The following is a 23247-nucleotide window of genomic DNA, read 5'->3' as shown; positions in this document are numbered from 1 at the left end:
ATTCCTAATACAGCACATAATTTATATTCTGGATGCTCATTTTGTTGGGATGTTAGGGTAGGGATTATGCTAAAGTCTTAAAATTTTTCATTTTTATATGTGGCCTCAAGTGAAAAGGAGCTATATAAAATTGAAAAAAATTAGGTATCTAATGCTAAAACCAATCTACTGACTGTGTGTTTCTGAAGGAATTCTTTCTAATCAGAATAGAACTACAGTACCAGAACTTTTTGGGTTCAGCTTAGAAGAAAAACTTCTTGCACTTTCAAAATTAACTTTATTTAATGTTTCTCATAGCTTCATAAAGAAGCAAGAGGTAAGGTATTGATCATAACTGGAAATTACAGAATCACGGGATTGTTAAGGTTGGAATGGACCTCATATACTGTTCTGTCCTTTCTTTGTACCATATCTGTGATTTCTGTCCTTTTGTAGTATTTACACTTTTGTCTTTAACCTTGAAGGATGACGCTACAAATTACAGGGGCCTGTGATTAATTTTGAATTTTCATTTCCAAATTAAAAAGATTAAAGAATGGATAAAGCACCGAGGAGGAGGTGGGGAAGGAAGTATTCTGGAGAAGCTGTGTAGGTTGGGAGGTGGCACATTAAACGTGTAATAAGGAATGCTGGCTTTGCTCCATGATGTTCTTCATAGGCATTCAGTAGTCTCTGACAGAACAATGTAATACAGATTTGGAGGTTAGTATGGTGAAGAAAATGTGAAAATGGAGCTGGAAATAGAATCTGAGAAGTAAGGCATTGAACTGTAGTAAGAGATGTCAGCATTTTCTTACCAGATGACACGAGATTTGTGAATACTCTGACTTTTTGTAATTATTGCAGCTCTGCAGGTTGTATTATCAGTGGTGAAAAGCTCTTGTTTAGACAGCTGTTCATAATGTGGCCAGTGCCAATGTGATGGCAGTGCTGTAAAAATATTATCCGTCTTACTTTGCCTATCTGGAAACAAGGAAGGGGACCAAGTTTTCATTGTCTGTTTATAGCTGCATTTGAATAGCAGGCTGTAGGATAGGTACTGGTCAGCAGTCATTTTCACTTCCCACTTGTCAACTCAGGAGCTGAAAACATTGAATAAAAGCATGTGAAGTGTTGAGATTTGTTATACTGGCTCTTGCCATTCCTTGGCTCTGTAGTAGTATGTGTAAATCCAGTGTAATTGAAGACAGAAATGATACACAATAGCCTGAAGTTTTTATTTTACTAAACTTTTTAAAACTTTAGTAAAAGTTTCTTCAGTACTAAAAGTACTGAAGAAAATTAGAAACAAGCTTGACTACTGTGTTCTGACTTCTATCTTCTGTGCTTAAAAAAAAAACCACAAGAGATTAATAGCCACAAACCCAAGCCTGTGATCAGTGGGTTGGACATGTAGTGTGAAGAGTTTACAATAATCCTTTATTTTATGTTTGAAATATTTCATTAGGCTTTGAGGAAAGAGCATTCAAAGTGTATTTCTTCTGTCCAGTTGAAGGAAGTAATATTCTCTTACATTGATTTTTGCTTGGCCATTTACAGAGGTATTTTGAGCATAAACACAAATTATTAAATTTTTTTTAGATTCTTCTATTCATGGATGCCAAGACCTATACTGTGACAGCAATACAAACAAAGTAATCACTAGCTCCCTTGGGGACAGATAATCAAAGGCTGCTTCTGAAAACCAAAGACTGTTTGTGTATTTGGTGGTCATACACCGTTTGTCGCGGTAGAATCACTTCATATTTCTTTTCTCACCACTGTTTTAGGATGCTTTTTAAAGAAAGCCGAAGTGTTCACAATCACCTCACTTCTGCTCCGTGAGTATAATAGTGACAACTTGCTAAGATCTTTAGGTTGTGTATTGCATCTTTTCTCGTCTTCCTGCTACCTGTTTTGGACAGAGGGAAGGAAAGGGAGGTACTTTGGGATTTATTTGAAGAAACTTACAGTGACGTTTATAATCTTTTTTTAATGCTTTAATTTAGGCATAGAACTGTAATGTTCTTGTGGCATATTTTAACTCACTTGTGAAGTGGCTAGATAACTCCAGGGGATATTAATTCTTGAATTAATACCTTTTACTCAAAGCATTACACACTGCCTAAATTTTGACATTCAGCATATTAAACTGAACTCAGACTGCAGTACTTCCTGCTTTTTTCTTTTCCTCATAAATATCTCTAATCACAGAAGTCTGTGTATCTTAGTGGGATTTTATCTTTTTCATTTTCAGACAACATGGTGTGCCACTCAGGAGCTGTCCACATTCAGTCAGAATTCAAATAAATTATTATGACTTTGAATGACACCCCAATTGCAACTTTTGTGATAAATATGATTAACATAGGATATTTTTCTACATAACAGCAAAAACTGAGTCATGGTCCACCTACATAAAGTCTTTTTTTAACCAGGCTTATTTCTAGTTGCTTAGGAAAGGATCAAAAGTTGACTATAAGCTGTAAATCTGTTGACTGCCCTTGGAGAAATAAAGTGTGAAATGCTGAACCTCTAAGTTGAAGGGCAGTAACTAATAATCCTTAATGCTGTGCTTACCTGTATAACTGCAGTTCATGTACATTGCAAAAGAAAATCTGACAGTTTACTAAATGACTTCTTGCAACAAACAAGTTAGGTACAACTGTCTTAAGAGCTGATAAGCAAGAAACCACTTTTATGGGGGGAAGAAGCAACTGGTTTTATCTGGTTTGAAATAAGTAAGATAGGAAGCATCCTCTTCAGGGATAAAAATGTCAGCATAAGAAGCGAAATTATATTAGTACTTTAAAAGACTTCAGTGTAGACAAAGCTCTGCTAAGTAGACAAAGTTGTAATATTAAGAGGCTGAAATTAATTGATATTTTGAAGTTCCTCTAAATCAGAAAAATAAAAACAGTTCTCTGGATATATCCTGATCTATATGTCAGGTTATATCAGCAATTCAGTTGATTTTGCAACTAATTTACATAGAGATACATGACCAGAAAATGAATTGATAGCATGCTATTTTTCTTTCCCCCTGTATTTTAAACCATTTTTCATTTCAAGGATGTTTTATTATTAAAGCTGGACTCCTGTAGTCATCATTCTAGTTTATTTGGATATAATCAGGGTAACACTTTAAGAGGAAAATGGCTTGCCTTTTTTTGGTCTTCTGATGCACATTTATCCCTTCTGTTTTAGGGCAAAGAAGAAGGTGATTCCGGCCACTAAACCCAAAGTGAAGGTAAAAGCCTATTAAGGTATCTGAATATCCACTTAGTGGTCCAGTATGACCATTTGATACAACCTGCCTCTGGTCCTGAAAAATTCTTGCAGAAAGTTTCTGTCAGGCAATGCTTATTGATTTGGTGGTCCATTACTTTAAAGAATGTAGTACAAAATACTTCTGTATAGCTTTGTCACTTTAATCTGTATTAGTTTTTTGAAAATTGACTATGAAGAGGTACTAGTTCCAGTGAAGTTTCACATCTTTGAATGTGTGCTTTGTGTGTTTTCAGTTTGTGTTAAACTTGGCAACACTGGAAAACAGTGTGGTTGGAAGTATAGAGGTCCTCATTTGACATGACCAGGTGTTGTCTTAATTCAGTAGCAGTTTTATTAAGTGGTCAGATTAGCTACCCTATTCTTCCCAGTACTGATTGTTCTTCACTGTGTGGGACACTTTGTTACGTGGAGCAACAACACTAGATTTTTAAATACAAATATTGAATTTGTATTCAATAGGGTTCCTAGATATCATAATAAGATATCATTTCATATCTTAATATGAACATTTCAATAGTAGATCTTTGGTTTGTCTGAATTTACAGAGTAAAAGTATTACACTAAAGACAACTTTGAATCTATTCCAGAAAGACTATTAAACCTGACTTTTCCTATCCCTTCATTTTCAGGACTCCAGTCCAAAAAAAGAACAGAAAACCTGTATGTCTTCAGTCAATTCAAGTTGTGCTACTGTATTGGGTTCCAGTGCAGCTGTCTGCACCCCAGCCAGCTCTAGCTGCACAGCAGCTCCAGAGACCATCTGCTTGGATGACTCACTGGATGAGGACCTCTCTTTCCACCCACCCTCACTGGACTCTATTTCTGATGCTCTGGCAGTTATCAATAATGGTGCCAAGGGATCACCTCTTGGGTCCACCATAGACACACCAACATCCAGACCTCGCCCTGGGCTGAGAGAAGAGAAACTAGCAAGTATTATGAGTAAATTGCCTCTGGCAACTTCAAAGAAAGTAGAGCCCACTCAAACATCCCATTCATCAAGTCTTATTGCTGGTCACACAGGGCCAGTACCAAAGAAACCCCAGGACTTAGTTCACACTGGTATCTCTTCAGGCCTTATTGCTGGATCTTCAATTCAAAATCCCAAGGTTTCCTTAGAGCCTCTGCCAGCCAAACTACTTCAGCAAGGACTACAGAGGTCAAGTCAGATCCAAGCTGCTTCCTCCTCTTCTCAGACTCATGTTTCTTCCTCTAAGACTCAAGCAGCTATTTCCACCTCCTCTCAAAGAACCAAGGATGCTAATATCTTGGTATCATCTGCTGAGGCTCAAGGTGGTACTTCCTCAACATCACAAGTGACAAAGGTGCACCAGCATTCAGCTGTACAGCAGAAATACGTATCTCCTTTACAAGCAACTATTAGTAAATCACAGACCAATCCTGTGGTGAAATTGAGTAGTAATCCCAAACTGTCTTGCTCATCACCAGTCATCAAGGCTCAAGATAAGTCTGTAGTATATCGCCTGCCTTTGTCTAATCCCTCCTCCGGAAGTGGCTCTCAAGTGTCTCACCCACTGGTTTCTCGGACAACATCCAGCACCTCTACCTCTAGTAACTATTTAGCCAAGGCTATGGTGTCACAAGTTTCTTCCCAGGGTTTCAAGCCTCCCTTCTCCATGGCTGCCTCTCCCAAACCTGCTGCCTCTCCCAAGCCCACTTCATCTAAGCCCTCTGTGACACCCAAGCCCAATGCATCACCTAAATTTTCATCCAAGCCCACCTCATCCCCCAGGCCTGCAACAACACCCAGTTCTTCCAGTTCAAGTGCACTAGTTTCCCAGAGTAGTCACTCCAGCAACAACCCCCTTCATAAACAGACCAGTGGTGTAAATATCAGCAGGCAGTCTCCCACAGTGAATTTGCTGTCCTCTAATCGCACCTCAGGCCTTCAGCCTGCAAAGAACCCTCAGGCTTCTTCAAAATTGCCCAACTCTTCTCCTTCTGGAACTGTTGGTAAAAATAATTTGGGTGGAGTTGGAATGAATGTACCTGCCAGCAGAGGCAGTAACCTTAACTCAAGTGGAGCTAGTAGGACTAGTCTGTCTGGGGGAGCAGGAAGTGGAACACAGGGTGCTACTAAACAATTGTCAACTCCACACAGACCATCTTCTGCCTCAGGGTCTCCAGTTGTAGCAGCCAGCGTGCAGGTATGCATCTAACGAGTTTACATTTGAGCCTTACATTAATATTTATCATATTTATTTTGTAAACATTCTTAATATATTTTATCTTGGTTTGGAAATACCATAAATTCAATTTTTTACTTTTCTAAGCATAATGCTGATACTGATGAAACTATTTCACGCTAAAGAATACGTATTTCCAGCTGATGTGAAATGCAGGGATCAGTGTGGAACAAATCCTCACTGTAAACTGTTGATTGGTCTGTACTGTGGGACAGAATTTGCTTTTTTTTCTTTTAAGGGTATTAGGAAAGGTAAGCTTTGTGTGACCATATTTTGAGGGGACATGGTATTTTCTTGCATTATGGGATTTGTGTATTCTTGCATATTTACATATTTGTAATGATGGTGGTCATGTAAAAGTATCTTGGTACATTTGTTGTCAGGCTGCATGATTAACCTCAAAACTAGAGTCCAGTTGCTTGTGGTTGAGTGTAATTCAAGACTTGTAATTATAATTAACACTTGCAGGGGCTTTTCTTTTGTATTTGTGATGTATTTTATTTTGTAGGATCTAGTCAAACTGAATGAGACGCCTCATTAATGTATAAATACCCTAGAAATTGAAAGCTTATACTATCACTAGAGATAAGACAAATCAGACAAAACAACTATTTTGAAAATACTGTTGTTCTAAAACATACAAACCTATTATTTATCCAGAAGACAACCTGCTTTCCCAAGTTGTGTTCTTCTTACTGGCAATGCTTAGTTACTGAGATGATTTGATGTTTTCCTCTCTTTATTGCTCTCTATGCTGAAGTCATCAGTACTTAAGAAAATAGTATTGCTGTAAATTATATTCTTGGTGTACAGCAAATGTAAAGCTCTTGTTATTCTGAACAGTGCACAATGCTGTTGCATGCGAGTGGTGTATACTCAACTTCTAGCAATTAGTTTGCCATCAAATTCTTCTTAATGCAGTTGAATAACAGGAGGAAGATGATTTTTACAAGACACTTCTATGGTCTTTCATCCTACTGTACTGAGACAGTCAGCAATAAAAGTTTGCCAGGCTCTGACACAGCATTCACTTACTCTGGGTGCTTTGAATGGAAAAAAAATCCCCAACCTGTGTGCTGTGTAAGGTCCACTGAGGTACCACACAGGGTCTGGAGAAGAGCTGAACCAAGTACAGTGCAGTTTGAGTGCACTGGAAGGTGCCTGGAGGAGACAAAAAGGGCTACAGTGAATGGACTAGGAAGAGAGTTGTTTCTTCCTGGTGCAGTCCACAGAATCCAGTGGATACAATTGCTGTGATGTAGAAGAAAACATGAAATGGGTGTGCTAGTGCTTAAAGATGATGGACAAGGGAAGTAAGCAGTCTTGTGTTGGATGGTGAGATGAATTCTGGCAAACCCTCCTGTAGTTAAAGGCAAGTAATTTTTTTTTTTTAGAAAAACTGATCACCTGAGTAATGAAATGCATTTTGGGCACAGTCCTGCTGGAGAGCTCTGAAGTGTGGGGGTGTGTGGTGAATAATCAAGTAACATGAGTCCATACTATAAACAGCAGAATAAGGTGTGTCGGTATAAAGGGATAAATCAGCTAGAGGTACTGTGCAGCATATGGTATCACTAAAATAATTATTGAGACCTTCCACGTGGGTTTTTTTGACACTTCAGGAATTACTTTGATAACCTAAAAATGGTTCAGAAGAATGGTGCAAAGAAGATAAACTATGGAATAAGGCTGCAACTGCCATGCACTGTGTAGCTTAGTCAGTGGAGTACGTTCAAGAAGAGATTAGAATTAAATTACCTCCCAGTTCAAGTACACTAAAGGGGAAGAGATTTGTGATCACAAAGGGTTTTATTTAGCTATAAAAGTCTAATGGCTGGCTGCTGAACCTACATCAGTTCCAGACTAGTTGTTAGGTACAATGTACTAAGAACTTATGTCAAGTTTTAAGAGGAGTAACTAAGACAGAAAGTGAATCTCCTTTTCTTTAAGGCCTTAGGGATTTAATTCCTATTTGAGATGCTATTAGAAGATGAGAATGGTACCTGAGTTGTTCATTATAATATTCTGGTCTGCCTACATTAAAGATCAAACCAGATGATTTTATGTGATAATAAAGGTGTTCTTAACTAGGAAGCTTCCAAGAAGTGTCTCCCTCCTTTCTACTTCTGATTGACACAGTTATTTACTGGAATATAAGTTTACACCTGCTGAAGCATCACAGAAAGTTACACCTTAAGGACACAAAGCCAAAGAGTACATGTGTGATTTCCTTAAAAAGCTCTATCTACCATCAGTACTCTTGAGCAGAATCTGGCTTAGACTTCTAAGGATCTTAATGACTCAGATCTACATGACCAGGATAAGCCCTTTTATGAACTATTGTACATGAGTTAAATAGAAACATCTGAACTGCAGCTCCTTTAGGGCATGCTCTGTAGCTCTTTTCTTCACTGTCCTCTCTCCTCCCAACAATGTGTTGATAGTTTCCTTTTTTTTTTTTTTCCTACTTCTGGGATAGAGTATGTTGTAGAAGTTGGCATCTTTAAGATGAGCAATACAAACGCTTGTTGGGAACATCACATGTAGGTAAATGCGCTTTACAGGGTCACTGTTTTAAAATACTGTGTTTTCTCCTAAGAAGCAACTGTCCTTTTTCTTTAGCTGCTTTCATCAGAACATCTTAAGACCAATACTGGTAATAAAAACTTTATCCATGCTAGGAGATTCATCACTTTGCTTTTTCTGTAAGTTGTTATTACAGAACTCAGTGAAATGTCATTTTCTTTTGAAGCTCGTGTGTTCATTAAAATGATTCTAAGTTTTGGGTTTAGTTGAGGCTTACTTGTAAAAATGCACAGATTCAAAGTCCTGTTCCGTCTGAGTGTTTTTAATTCAAATAGCTACAATATCGGAGTTGGAGTCTGATTCAAAGTGCTTTCTATACTAACTGTTTTGTAGTAAATTATTAGAGAATGGAACATTAGCATAATAAGTTACTATATATGTAGTGAAGGAAAGATTGTTAAACAAGGAGCTGGTCTAATGTTAGAGGAATTAATGTGATTTGGGAACTGTTGTAGCTAAAATGTTCTGGCTAATCTTGCGTTTTTATTTTAAAACTATGGTGAATCTAACTTCATTTTGGCATATTTAGAATGGAGACATTATCTTCCTTTGCCTTTTCCTCTGACATGTGCATACACACCTCTACATATGCATTTTGCTTCTTAAGTTTGGGAATTTTTACATCTGAATCTTAATTTTCGGAATTCATTGTTTCTCTGCGACCTTTTTTGAAATAATGTTCTGTTAAGACCCAGATTTGGAAAGGGAAGAGGTGTAATACTGTACTTCTAAAGAGCTTCAGATCTCCATTGGATAATTTCGTATTATGAATCTAATAGAAGATATTGCACTACATTGTGACTGTAGACCCAGTGCATAATTAGAAAGAAGATCAAGGAAATTACCTGTAAGGCTGATGAGAAAAACATGATAGATGAACCATACTCTCGTGTCTGAATCTGATATATAATTGTGCTTGCTTAGCAAATGAACCCTGGGAAGACCTCCTAGGTGGATAAGTGAATATTTCTTAATAGTTTAATACACTTCTCAACAGAGCAATACTTAACAGGGAATAGTTGATTTTTATACCCTTAAAGAATACAATTCAAACCTTTAAAAATCTTGAAGTACTGTTGTTTTTTTTTTTTTTTTTTTGTATAGTCAACAGCAGGAGCATCGTTACTGGCTAACGCCTCACCTCTGACTCTCATGGCATCACCCCTGTCTGTAACCAGTCAGAACGTGACGTCTGCACCGTTAACTCCTTTTGGGATGCTGGGTGGCCTTGTTCCTGTGACTGTGCCCTTCCAGTTTCCCTTGGAGCTGCTTGGCTTTGGGACGGACACAGCTGGAGCGACAACCACCTCGGGATCTACCTCAGCGGCTTTCCACCACAGCCTAACTCAGAGTGAGTGGAATTATCACACCGGGCTATAAGGAAAGATGCATCCTTAAAATGGAAATTGAGTAGGGAAGCAATGAAGTTCTGAGACACTCAAATTTGGTTCATGAAAATACATACAGGAGAGTAAATGCGATTCCTTCACTGGTAAAAACTTCCCTTATATAATTACCTAAATGTTATAAATCACCTTTGAAAAGCTTAACTTCATTGTTATATTCACAGTGTATGTTTAGTTTTGAACGTACTTTTTTGGGGTTAACTCAATACCTTATCTTTAGAAAGGAGTATCGTTTTAAAGTCTCCAAATGACACAATTCAGAGACTTAATACGGTGATTCCTAAAAATAGCCTTAACTCAATAATCTCAGATATCAAACAGCTCTCTTATGAAGAGCTATCAACCACGATGGCATTTACTTTTTCTAAATGCTTATAAAGAAGCTGTTTATGTTCTTAACCCATATAAATTGTTGGTCTTTCTGTCAAACAAAATGGTATAAAGATTGCATCCCAGTAGCAAGGCATGGTCCTTGCTCTGACTTTTGACTAATTATATCTGAATAGGTTTGTCTCTGTTGACTTATTCCAGCCATCAGAATGCTATCAGGTATTTATTTTTTTGTTGTGGAGATTAGCCTGCTACTATAGCTACACTATAAAACCAAAACTTACTTCACAGAGACTGCCTCTTTCCTCAAGATTTATTTTTTGTCTTTACTCTCCTTTCCCTGCCCCCCCCCCCCCAGACTTACTGAAGGGTTTACAGCCAGGTGCTCAGCATGCAGCAACACTGTCTCACTCACCTCTGCCTGCTCACTTGCAGCAAGCTTACACAGGTAAAGACATGATATATTTCTTATTACTTATTTTTAACTTATTTTAACTTAAAAGTCAGATTTCTGCCCTAGACTGAAGTGAAATGTACACCAGTACTTAGAGAACACACAACATAGGGACAAATTTTAGTAGCAGCAGGCAGTACTTACTCTGTTGTAGCAGTATTTTTGAAACCTGAATGATTTTTTTTTTTCCCCTACTTCTCTTCAATGTCGGGAACAAAAAAATTTCAAAAATTCCAGTATTTTATTGTAGCAGTTCTAGAAACTGAAGTATGCAAATTCAACTAGTGAGGGGAAAAGGAATAATACTTACTGGACACTAACATGATTGTTTATAGGCTGCATAAAGTGTTTTTCCACTAAAATTTTTTTTTCCCCTTTGAAGGAGAAACTGACCTTCCAGCTAAAAGCTTTTTCCATGTTTCTTATAAGAGTATATTCACATGTGAATGGTGGGATGGTTTCTTAATGGAGTATCTGCTTTCCTTAGGAATTTTATGCTTGATAAGAGCTGCATATTTTGATTGAGAAGAGAAACTTGAAATAGAACACTTTATTTTTCTGTTTGTAAGGCTTAGAGCTGGAAAACTTTCAGAAAGCTTTAGAAGGTGCAGTTTAGAGTTTACACCTTTCTTTGCACCTGTAGTGTGTTTTCTGAGGGCCAGGAGAAGGAATGGGAAGGGTGGCAGTGGCTTGGTGGGCATTCTTCATTTGAGAGTTCTCAGAACCAAAAAATTAGGCAGTGTTTTGGTATGAAGTTTGATATATCAGGTTTCAACAACATTATTTCTAATAAATGAACTACAGAAAAGATGCAAAGTCTTCCACTCGGTAAAGAAAATGTACTTTCTGGTGGTGCTAAAGCTGAACCTGCCAAATTCCTGTCTCTCCTGCTGTAAGTTATGAAAACAAAAGTTTGCTCATGCTTTTATTCTTCCCTTTATGTTTCTGTCTCTCAGCTACAGATGGAGGCCAAAGTAAAGGGGACACTAAGTTACAGCGGAAAAACCAGTGACTTCTGGACAAGCAAGGGAGCTGAAGCAGTTCTGGTTGGCTGACAGAATCTGCCCAGTTGGGAAAGTGCTTATTGTCACAGGGCTGCTGTTTCTGTCGATGTTTACATATTCTGATCCTAAGCACTGTGGTGAGAGGAAGAAGAAAAATAAAACAATACTTGATCAAAGAGAGAAGGAAAAGGAGGACTGGTCCTCCTGGTCATGCAGACTGGTCATAGTTTGATATTGCCTAAAGAAACCACCTTTTTTATCTGCTCTGATTGGCTCTTAAAAGAAATTGATCGTCAAACCCACAGCAGCACCAATATTTTGTTTCTGGGTGAAGTCCAATGAAAAGTGGAAATGGTGAAAGGAGCTAGAAGAGGTTTCTCCATTCATTGCGTAAGGTGGAATCATCCACTTCATTAGTGCCCAAAGTGCCCAGTGTAAGGTTGTGTAGGTCCTGAGTGTACTATACGGTTGTGGACCAAAGGTTATGTAGAATAGAGATGGTGCTGGGATACTTTGAATTATAATTAAACTGTTAGACAAAAGCAGTTGCTGATAATGGGCATTTTTCCAGCTTTAGAAGGCTGTTTGGCTTTAGGGAGCCTACAGATGTATGCAGTCTCATTAGAGAATTGTCTTCAAAAACAGATCTCCTGGTACATCAAGATGTGAGACACAGACTGTTTGATTTATTTTCAGGGTTTTTTTAGTACAAAAGTTCTTATTTAAGGGAGGAAGGGGATGGAAAATATTTCATTTACATGAAAAAGAAACCCACATTTTATTGGTCAGACTAGCATTTCTTTCCCACATTCATTTTAAACGCTAATGTTTCACTATTTCCATTTGTTAAACTTTCTTTTACCTATGTCTTGTGCTTATTTGCTACTGAAAAGATACTCTATTCATGTCTTTCATAAACCACAACCAGTTCTTTTCTCATTCTCAGTCTTCATCTTTTATCTAACTCCTCCCAGAAGCCATGCATTATATTGGTTTGCTAGTTAAAGAAAGCTGATTGTGACCTATTCCAGAGTCAGGTTAAAACTGCTTCAGGCATTAGCCAAAGAGGAGTCGTTCAGAAGCGACCAGAGGTGCCTTCTCTTCTGGGGGCTGAATGGGTTGTCTCCAGCATTTCTAGCCCCTGCTGGCCTGGAGAGTTTGACCTGAACTCTTTCTTACATGGTAGCACAAGACTGCAGAGCTGGCTTTGTTGCTTTTTTTTTTTTTTTCTTTGACAGCAATACATCAACCAGTTCACATGTAAGATTAGGAAGCATCCAGCACATGTTGCACTTTTGACACTAGGACAGAACTTCGCTGTTGAGTCCCTTGTGCTGTCAGATAAAAGGTGAGAATGGCAGAAGCTAAAATAACTCATAGAGGAAAGGAGCAAATAAACCAGTATGATGCCCTTCTCCTTCAACCCTGAAACATTCCCTTGACCAGAGATGCTGAAATTCTTAGTAAGTAGTTTTTCTGGTAGTTTGACTTGAGATTCAACCAGACACTACTGGTTATGTCACACCTTTTAGAGAGACTTTGACCCCTGAATAATGACTCTTCAATGTTTTTTGCTAGATTACTTAGAGGTTGCAGCTTTCTTTTACATGTGATTTATTTTTCTTAGATCAGACAACAGTTTCTTTTCTATTTAGAGCTCATTTTAATTTTATATAAATATATATACATAAATTTAAAATAATATATATTGTGTATTTAGTATAAAAATGTTGGGTTGAGCTCAGCAATAAATGTTTTTGCACAACACTTCTGTGAAAGACAGATTGAATTAAGATGCATTTGCTCATTAATTTCACTCCACAGCATTTGCCAATTAAATGCTTTTTAGCTGGCGTTAATGTTTTGTATGTAGTGTGTTGATCAGATAAGCTTGCGTCTCCATTGAGGTTATTTAAGAGTTGAAACACACACAGCTATGTAGACCCTGGCATTCTTAATACTGCACAAATTCTGTCAAAATACCGTAAACTATTTAGAGTGCAAGCTTCATCTGATATTTTTTTCTTTTCTCCAGGAAGGGTTGAAGGAAGCCAACTTTTTTTTTTTGAGGCCCAACAGTTCTGGCAGGATGTTAATTCTCTGAACTGTGTCAAACTGAGAATTTTAACAATGCATGTAGTTGAGGGAGTTGCGGCAGTGAGGCATCTGGCAGCAATATATTTAAAGGACCCTGTCCTAAGAGAGTTCTACCTCTTCTGTGTTTTCCTCATCAAGGCATCTCATTCAAGTTGTCATCTTTCGTCTTCATACTTAACTGAAATTTTAGACTGGGAGACTTGGAGCCCTTTATAACTACAGCACAAATTCCCTTTCAACATTCCTTTCTTCCTGGAAGTATGCTTCATCCTCAGTTGAAGAGTATCCTCTCTAAATCTCCAGGGTAGGAGTAGTCCTGCCTCTGTATCCTATTGAGCTTCTCAGTCTTGGGAAACAAGTGAACTAATATTTATTGTGGAAATAGATCCTAGGGTGATGAAAATAAAGATGACCATACATTGTTTGTGACATCAGTTCAAACAACCCCTCCAGCAGGTAACTGTTTTCAGTCATTACACTCCTGTCAGTCATTATGCTCCTGAGTGTCTTTTCAATGAACAACATTGGGAATGTGGACCCTTTACTTGCTGTTTCCTATTCTCCCTGGTTAAATCTAGCAAGGCCAAATCAAAGGAGATAATAGGGTGGTTCCCAGGGACCTTTGCAGGTAGCATAGACAGGATGGGAAAGATTACTGCAACGTCCAAGTGCAAAATTAGGTTAATGTTTTACTATTTTCTGCACAGCAGCTCTTCTGGAAACATTCCCCCTCCCCCCCCCCCCACCCCCCAAGTTTTTACTACTTTTTAAGGGCCTTTGTTAATAAATAAACTGTAGTTGTACATACTAAATAAACCCTCAGTATTCACAAGCAATAAGAAAGCCAAGTAGAGCTGTCTTTTCCAGGCAGCAGGGCTGAACTTGGTTTGGGGACGGTATATGAGCTAATGTGTCAAGCTCTCTGAAAGCCCCAAACAAATGCAAGCAATAACTTCTAACATAGATTTTAGATGTTGAAATTGTCTGGGTAGTACTCTCTGCTACATGATCCAAAGTCCCAAAACCCATGGTAGCTATTGTAAATCATTAGAGACACTTGCAAAGAAAGAAGGCAGGCTAGATGAAAAACAGGCTGCAAAGTTTCCTGATACCTTGGACAATAACTGCAGTGTTCTCCCATTCCAAGATACAAATGGCCTAAGTCACTTTGTCCAGCCTTCTCTGTTGATTTGAGAAACATGTCTAAATACTGATTGACTGAGTCACAAGTGCGGATGCTGTGGGTTTCACATCTGTTTTCTGCTAATCAGAAGTAACTTTTAATTACTTGGGTTCTGCTTCATGTTTGAATCTGATCAAAGTTGTCTGATGCACAGATTTAGGGGTGGTACAGGTCCTAAAAGCCTGTTCCTTCCTGCAGTCCCATCACCTGACCCTTCCTCCACACTCCTTCTCCACTTGGTGCAAGACCCTTGAGGACATGAAAACAGAGAAATCTGCAACTCTCCCAAGCTGCCATCAGTTGTGCGAACCAGTAACCCTCTGGGAGTCACCTTGGACTCCAACTAACTTTATCACATTTGCTGCTACATTCGTAAAATGAACTTTTGGCTGTATTTATTAGCAGATTTTAATCTAGTTTACAGGGGTTTTTTTGTTTTCTTTTGATTAGTTTTTGCCCACAGTTGGATTAGAAGCATTCGGGTGTTTGGGTTGATGGGGTTTTTTTGATTTTTTTTGTTTGTTTTTGAGTGAATTGGTGAAAGCACAGTAGTCCCTCTTCTGCTTTTGTTCTGGATTTTTTTGAAGATGGCATTGCAGGGAAAACCTACAGCCAAGCCAAACTGTGGAAGGCTTCCTCCCACATCTAACTTTCATCTTTTGCTGAACTGGGGGGAAAATCATTAAAGGGACACTTGGGTTTTTGTTTGGGCTTGTTTGTTGTTTTGTTTTTGGTTTTCATAAAATGAACCAGAAGGTTAAAGCATTAGGTAAACAACTGATTAATTAACAGTTTATGCAATTTTTATTTTAGAGAAATTTTTTAAAAGGTTGGTAGTCTTTGATTGGTCCAAGCTCTGGTGAAATGGCTGTTACCCTTCATGACTTACTTGATTCAGGCCTTTGTCCTTTGTTTAAGTGCCTTTTTTTTTAGTTTTATTTACCTTCCCTCTTTAAACTTTTCTCAGAGATCCTGAAGTGCTGGAAAGCATTTTGGAGGAAAATCTTAAGCTTGCCAAGATGGCTTTATGCTGTTATACTATTTTTTTCCCCTTTTGTAAAAAAAAAAACAAAACCAAGTGTGTAATGTGTGTAACTTCATAGCTGCTGTACTATGGCATTGGTTCTGTGTGCTTGTGCATTCTCTCTCACACGCACACGTGCACACACACATACAAGCAATATTCCTGAAACCTGTTCATCCCTCTCCATTCTCCTACTCTGTTTAAATGCTACTTAAAGGTTGAACGTTTGTGCGAAGACGGCAGTACAATAAAAGAGTGTGTGCCTGAGTGTGCGTAAATGGGCATGAGAGAAAGGAAGTGGCTAACGGGAATGAAACTTCTTGCATTTTTCTCTGAAGGTTTTGAATGTGTTTCTTAATTAGGTCATGAGTAAAACATTATGGGCCCTGTTTGGCAACCGTATTAATTACTGAACTGCTTCACGCAATCACTGAGTCTGAGGCAGAGATGTGTGGCTGACAGACCCAAGGAGATGGGGGTAAAGTTAAAATAGCAGCTTGCAACATCTTTGAATTGATACTAACTGCAAGGAGTCGTGTGTGCAGCTTGATACCAGTTACTGCAAAGATTCTCATATGTACCAAAGTTGTCACTTTCCACCATGTTACTTTCCATGTAAGAAGGAATTTGGTAAAACCTACAAGAGTGCAGCTGCTAATTGAATTTAAAGCTAGCTATGCTTCACATGCTGCCTAAGTCACTCACCATTACATACTTTTCTAGTTGTATTTCTTCTCAATTTGTTAAGATTTCATTAATGGTTTCTTCTTTTACTACAATGAACAGTAAGTTCATGTGTTCTTAGCTGCAGATAAACCCTCGTAATAGTATCTGTGCTTGTTTCCTTGTTCTCAGACAAAATTAGCTATCTGCAGTAGATGATCTAGTGATTTTAACAGCTTTGTGCCGAAGATCTATCTAACTTACGATTATTATAAACATGAATACCTGAAATTAACAATTCACTTGTGGACCAAGTGCTAAACTTAAGGTAGCGTGCGTATGCATCACTTGCCTGTTCTAGTTCTGTGATGTGCTTCCCCTAGGGAAGATCTGATTTTGAGTTGCAATATGAAAAGGAAGCATTTATTTTACAGAGTGGGAATGGGATGAGAAGTCCTTCATGGGTGGAGAACCAGCATGGAAAACAGAAAATATGGTACCAAATATGTTCCTGTGGCAGAGAATAGCCTAACTCAGTTCTTGGCTTGTCCTCATATTTTTGAGTAAACCTGTTACGTAAACTAGGCCATAAGTGAGTTTCTCCTACCAATCTAATGGTGCTAGTCAAAGACAGGACTATTGCTGGTAGCTCAGTCAGTTGGAGTGGTAGCTGAAGGTGCTTCTTAATCTGTTTTAGGTGCATCAGTGAAGTTACTTCAGTGAAGTTTACCACATTCACCAATTATGTTCTTTAATTCATTTTGAACACACATGCTCTTCATCCTAGGCTGATCTGTGGGATGAGGAATCTACAGCTGGTGATGATGGCTGACTGTTGCAGTCTTTTAACAAATGCAGCTGTTATAAAAATCTGTGTCTACTGCTTAAGAAATCACTGCCAAAATAAGCAGCCAGAAGTATGCTTACTGGGCCACTGGAAAGATAACTGTTGTGTAGGGGAGTGCTTTGTGGAAACTTCTGGTGAGGCTTCATCATCCTTTTTCTATGACATGGTGATCCCTTGCTGCTGTAATAGCCTTTTGGGGCTGTAGAAAGCCCTGGTGCTGCTGTGTTATGCTGAGACATCAACATGGCCTGGAACTGGCCCAAAACTGGGGAAATAAAAGATTCCCTCCAGCTGTTTTTGCACACTCATAAGTAAAACTGCTAATCTAGTCAGTAGTCAAGGATATAGGCCTGTATTTTGTAGCTGTTTCAGACAGCTGTAGTTCTACCCCAACCATCTCATTTTGTATCTAGAAGTGTATTTTGGTCTCTTCCATTGCTGTCATCTCCTGCTTAAACAATAACCATTAGCTACTAAGTTTTTCTTCATGGTGGAGTAATCCCAAGCAAGCAACGTACACTATGTTTGGCTCCTATCATGCGCAATACTAAAAAGGATTTGGGGTTTTTTTTTCTTTCTAGCAATGTGTGCAGATGTGTTTTATCAATAGATAGTCATATTTGCTACTGTCTAGTACCAAGAGAGAAAGAGTGGGAGAGAATCAATCAAAACCAGTCAGGAGATGCCACCATCATAGGCCAAATTGAGTTGGCGAGGCAGACAGAGCTTCATTGAGACTTAGCAGATTTCACCAGAGTGGGGAAAGAAACTTTCTTGTGTTCTCAGCTTTTTCCAGATAAAGCCTTAGTTTGATTAGTAGTCACTAATATCAACTATGCAGATAAGTATTTACGTGTTTCAGTGTTACATGCATTCCTTTCCCCAGCTACCCCTCTTAACACATTGAAGTTTTACCCAAAGAAAATGGAGTATTTTTGAATGTCTGTAATGCAGAACTTTTTTTGCTAATGTGAAAAAAAAAATTGTATTTTAAAAAAGAAACCCTTTCACTGGTGCAACATGTAGTGTCAAGTGTCATGAAGTTGCTTTGAGAGGGAAGCTAAAATTGCTTCTTGTGACAGGTTTTAGTCTGAGAGTTTTTTAGAATATCCAGCTCTCACAATTGGTTTAAGAAGGTGCAGCATGTTTTTTAATGTACAGATTGGATTTGGGAAGAAACCCGTGAGACATCCCAGGTTTCTTTGTTAATTAAATTAATTTCTCACTGAAATGAAGTTGCTTCTAAACAAGGGGAGTTACCAGCTAAATAAAAACTAAGTCACAATCCCCAGGTATTTCTCACTGGTCTTTTAGTCTTGTTGTATGTAACTACAAATAACAATTTAGCTCAGAGATGAGAACTGTAGTATGTGTTTTATTGCCGGTGATTCCATCATGTAGCAATTAGTACCATGTTCTTGCATAGTTATCAAGATCTGTACTGGAAATAGATGGAGAAATTTTATTTTTGGACTACTGTTAAAAAAAAAAAAAAACAACAAAATTATCTACGACTTTTTACCCCCCAAAAGTCTACTGAGCAGTGCTATATTTTAGCAGTTAAACTAGTATCCTTGTTACGTGATTTGTCTCTTGTAGTCTTTTACTGAGGGTTAGAAGCATTTAATGAGTAATCCTTAAAAAGTTGCCATTCTCTAGCTTAGGGTCAGGTGTTTATAATACAAGGGCATCTGTGATGATAACTTCTGATGATACAAAATCTCTGTTCAGAATACTTCATTGGGGAAAAAAACCAGTGTGGGTACAAGTCCCTAAAGGCCTGCCTGATAAAAGAGGGAAAGAGGGTCAGTGAAGAAGAGTGCCCTGCACAGCTAATGGCAGTGGAGATCATCCCCTCAACAGCAGTTTGGCCTCCATATCCTTTGTTTGGTTTGGTGTCACTTTTTATATATATATATATATATATTTTTTTTTTTTTTTTTTTTTTTTAGCAAGTTTGGATATAGCCAGTTTAATTCTATCTGACCTACTGTGATCCCCCAGACAATGAAGGGCTGAGAAACTGTTTTGCTACCTTTCACTGGGGAGGTTAGAACAAAAAGCTGGATGAGGGTTTTTTGTTGTTAACAAATGTTAAATCACAGCTAGAATTTTTCGCATTCCTTGGCTTCAAACAAAGGAGTGCACAGTTACTATGAGATGGTAAACCTCTTTGAGTTGGTGATTCCTTTGATGCTTTACTCAGTCCAGCATGAATTTGTACAAGATCACCTTCCTCCTTTTAACACTCGCGCATTCCGGATCATAGGGCTTAGCGATGGAGAGAGGATCCCAACAGCCTTGTGCTTATCTGATGAGCTCTCCAGGGAAACTGCCCCGTGAAATGCTCCCCTCTTGTGACAACAAGCCTGAACAACCAAATGCAGCTACATTTGGGTGGTAAGCACCACTTTGATTTGGATTTTTTAGGGAGGTGTGTTCCAATAACTTCAAGGGATACTGTGTTTTAAATGTGTGGTTTCTTTCTTCTCTCCTTATAAAACTGGACCTGAACACAAGTTTTGAGTTGTTGGGGTTTGTTTTGGGGTTTTTTTGTTGTTGTTGTTGTTTTGGGTTTTTTTGGTTTGGTTGTTTTTTTGTTGGGTTTTTTTTTTGTTTTTTTTTTTTTTTTTTTGTAATAATCTCAGGACCTGAAAGATTGTAGCATTTAGTGTGTCTTAAAAATGATGTACTGTACCAGCCATGGATTTTGTAAATACACCTGTCTCCCTTTTTTGTATTTTAATTTTTTAAAAGTGTGTAAGGCTCTTTGCCAGAGGAACTGGTGCCTGCTTTATCTCCATCCTGAACTGAAGCAGGAAAAGGAAGAAGCTGCTGCCTCAAAAGCCTGCGTCGGTTCCAAATGCGTATATTGTTCTGGTCAGTTTAATGGCTGTTAAGTCTTTTGTTAGTTGGGAAGCCGGTTAGTTCCCTGCACATTCCCAGTTGTGGCTAGCAGAGCCCTGTCAGGGAGGCTAATTTTAACTCTCTTCTGTGTGACTACTTGATGTTTTCACTCCTTCCAGGTACTCAGGTTTGCTATCCCTGAGCAGTCCAATGCTTTCAGAGGTCAGGACTATTGGTCCTCTGTGAGAATAACTGGAGAGCATTTCATTTTACCAGTGCTCTGATCCAAACACAGTCACGGGGTTCGTATCCTGCGAACCTTGCAGGTAACGCTGTCTTCACCTGTTCCGGGAGGGGCTTGCCCTTTTCTGCTTTCCTGAAAGGAGCGCAAGCTTTTTTTTGGCAGCAGACTTTGCTCTGGGATCCACCCTTGCCGGCAGACCCCTGTTCTGCAGTAGGAGCCTTACTCAATTCAGCGTAGCTGTTCCCTGTCCCTGACTGCGACAGGCTTTTTCATGAGTGTACTTTTCTTTTTTTTATGTGTCACGTGTCTGTGCTGTATTAAATAAAGAGGAATGTACATATTAGCCCCGTGTCTGTGATTTCTCGCAAAAATAAAAATGGCAAAAGGCTTCACTTGAAGGGTTGGCCCTTCGGGCTGTTTGTCGCGTTTTTGTTTTGGGGGTGGGGGCATCCTTCAGGCAGGGCAACCACCCGGAAAAGGGTAACACTGTACAAGGACCAGCGTTTTGAAACCGCCAAAGGGTCGGTATGGAAGGAGCGTTTCCCTGCGCGACTATCGCGCTGTTCCGAGGCGCCACCTTACAACGCCATGGAAGCACCGCGCTCCCGCCTGGCTCCGGCTCCCGGGGGGCCGCGCGGCGGCCGCGCGGGGCGGTGCTGCCCAATCACCGGCTTCCGACGCGCTCCATACAAGGAAAGGGGGCGGGGACAGAAGATAAGTAGGCACACGGAAACCTCTCTTACGCGGCAGCCCCAGTGGCCTAATGGATAAGGCATTGGCCTCCTAAGCCAGGGATTGTGGGTTCGAGTCCCATCTGGGGTGGGTGCTTTTTTTCCTGCACTCGCGCCGCGCCGCCTGTCCGGGCTCCCGCGAGCCGCCGGCTGCCTCGGGACCGCAGCTCTTGGGCTTGTTGTTGGGCTTCCCCTTCTGGCTCGAGCGAGACCCGGAGCCGCTTTTAAACCCGAGGCCCCAGAAACCCGCGGGGACGGGCCCGCGGTCCAACTCGTTTTCCCGCCGTATGACGCGCCTTTTGGAAGGCTCCCAGGGCTCCTGCTCCGTTACCGCGGAGGGCCCAGGGCGAGGCGTGGGGCGGGCACGCCGCGGTCCCGCCGCTCGACCTCCGGCACTTGACCTGCGCCAATTGCAGTGGCGGGGAGGGCGGCACAGAGGAGGAGGCGATCGTGCACTCGGCGCTCGACTGCCCGCACTGGCGAGGCGCGGCGGCGGCGCTCGCTTGGCGGGCGCGTCCGCGCGCGGGTCGGAAATGGCGGCGCTGGGAGCCCCGCTGCGCACCCTGCGCGCGCTCCTGCGCGAGCTCCGCCACGCCGCCGGCCGCTCCTATCGCGACAGCCCCGCCTATCGCCACGTGGTCGCGGCCTTCCGCGCGCACCGGGTACCCGCGGGTTTGCCCTACCCATCCCTGCCCGGGCAGCCGCCGGGGCTCGGCGAGGCCTCGGGGCCGCCCTGACCGCCGCTCCCCGCAGGTGACCAGCGAGAAGCTGTGCCGGGCCCAGCAGGAGCTGCACTTCCAGGCCGCCACCTACCTGTGCCTGCTCCGCAGCGTCCGGGAACACGAGGCCCTGCACCGCGAGTACCACGGCAAGGGCGAGCGCTCGCCCCAGGAGGTCGCCGGACTGGTGGGCTTCAGACTGCCTCAGCAGCCGGGAGGGAAGGGCTGAGACGGGACTGCTGTGTTCAATGTTTATTCCTCAATAAATATCCTAGAGCTACTGGAATAGGCTGGGTTCTCTAACAGGTGACTTTTGTCAGTTTTAGGTTATGGTGTGAAAGCCGTAACTGGAAACCCCCTCTCCCTTTATCAGGCTTCCCAGACGCCCATACCGTCCTTCTCAATGTGTGTTGTGACTGGCACCCTCCACGGGTTGAGAGGTTGGTTGTAGTGGAGAAACATGTCAGCCTTCCCTGCTGAACTCCTTGTCCAAGGGGTTGGAGGGGTTCGTGGTTCCCCCACGTGATTTAAAAGCAGTAGGTGAGAGAATTTGTCTAGTGTTCACCGAAGCATTTTCCATCTATATTCTATGTGGAATTTCGTACTCTTCCAAGAACAAAGACCTCTTCTGTGGAGCATCTGTGGATTCTGGTGAGCACTGCAGTAGCACAAACCTCTTCCATCGTAAAGATTTTTTAGGGTTTTTTCCATGGTGGTGAGCTAGCAGTAGCAATTCAGAGAGATGAATTCTTAATGAGTTACATGTTTCTCGGTGTCTCTGAGAAGTCGACTCTGCAACTGCCAGCTTCCTGTGCTGCCCTCATACACTGAATCTCAGAAAAGCTGAAGGGAACTGACTACTGACAGTCACGCGAGGTACTCAAATGGCACTGCGTTTTCTCGCTCATCTCACAAATGTGGAACGGCGAGTTTCCTTTTATGAAAGAATGTCTTGAGTTGCTGCTGTTCTCAGAAGAGTGTTGAATTGTATGCAAGATATGTAAGAAATCTATAACAAGAATGGCTAAGAATGTGAGGTTTACCTGGGGAGGAGCTTGAAGCAACTCTAACAAAAGATTGTGTTTGTTAGGGTTTTTTACTGTTGGGGAAAACAAAGTGTTCTGTCAGAAAAACATTGCAAATAGAATTAGTTCATCTAAGTCTGCTTCTTCTTTCCCCTGTATTTAAAACTTGGGGGTAGTTTAATCCCCACAGTATAGTGGATAGGCACAACGGATCCTTAAAACTGGGGAGATCTTGGCTGCTTAGGTAAGGTAAGGAGATGTGAACTACAAGTTTTAGGGTTCTGTTGACCAAAATTCCAGTTTGCAAGTCTTAACAGTGTCTCACTAGCTAAACGGTGGTTTTTCTGAAAAGCGTTGGTGTAACAGGTGGGAGAGTACCAACCTATTTTCAGCTCTGTAGATCAAAGTGGTGCGATGTCACCACACCCTGAGAATGGCTGTGACATACTGGTTGGTTTGGGTTATTTAATGCAAACTGCTGCATTCTGCAGTTCACTTTCCAGACAGACTAAAGGTTTGCTCCATCCAAAGTCCCACGGTCTAGAGTATATTGCTTGACAGAGAGAAATTAAAAAAAAAAAAAAAGTGCGATCATTTGGCCAGACATAGA

General features: G+C 40.6%; 2 protein-coding genes and 1 non-coding gene across 7 annotated transcripts in view; all 3 read left to right on the top strand.

The window, feature by feature from the left end:
• UBN2 (ubinuclein 2) overlaps positions 1-20505 on the top strand; it is a 52496-nt gene extending 31991 nt beyond the window's left edge. The window contains exons 12-18 of one of the 5 annotated variants that reach the window (XR_007202987.1): positions 1770-1820; positions 3187-3229; positions 3900-5438; positions 9168-9414; positions 10158-10247; positions 11210-12605; positions 19341-20505. Coding sequence is in view for 1 of the 5 variants with exons in the window: in XM_048300388.1 (XP_048156345.1) it covers positions 1770-1820; positions 3187-3229; positions 3900-5438; positions 9168-9414; positions 10158-10247; positions 11210-11265 (2026 nt within the window). In the remaining 4 variants the exon portion in view is untranslated. Of the gene's footprint in view, positions 1-1769; positions 1821-3186; positions 3230-3899; positions 5439-9167; positions 9415-10157; positions 10248-11209 lie in introns of all 5 variants that reach the window. The other 4 variants (XR_007202983.1, XR_007202985.1, XR_007202986.1 and 1 more) reach the window with 4 other exon arrangements.
• A 406-nt stretch (positions 20506-20911) lies between these two features.
• Positions 20912-20984, top strand: TRNAR-CCU. Its single transcript has one exon. It is a non-coding gene; the product is annotated as a tRNA-Arg (tRNA).
• Positions 20985-21384: 400 nt separating this feature from the next.
• FMC1 (formation of mitochondrial complex V assembly factor 1 homolog) lies at positions 21385-21898 on the top strand. Its single transcript, XM_048301233.1, has 2 exons — positions 21385-21555; positions 21647-21898. Exons 1-2 carry the CDS (start codon positions 21427-21429, stop codon positions 21839-21841), a joined length of 324 nt encoding a protein of 107 aa, XP_048157190.1. The 5' UTR covers positions 21385-21426; the 3' UTR covers positions 21842-21898.
• The last annotated feature ends 1349 nt before the right edge of the window (positions 21899-23247 follow it).

The sequence above is a fragment of the Corvus hawaiiensis genome, chromosome 4 (assembly GCF_020740725.1).
Source record: "Corvus hawaiiensis isolate bCorHaw1 chromosome 4, bCorHaw1.pri.cur, whole genome shotgun sequence".
NCBI lineage: Eukaryota > Metazoa > Chordata > Aves > Passeriformes > Corvidae > Corvus > Corvus hawaiiensis.
The sequence above is the reverse complement of the archived record's forward strand: the minus strand, read 5'-3'. Positions and strand labels throughout refer to the sequence as shown.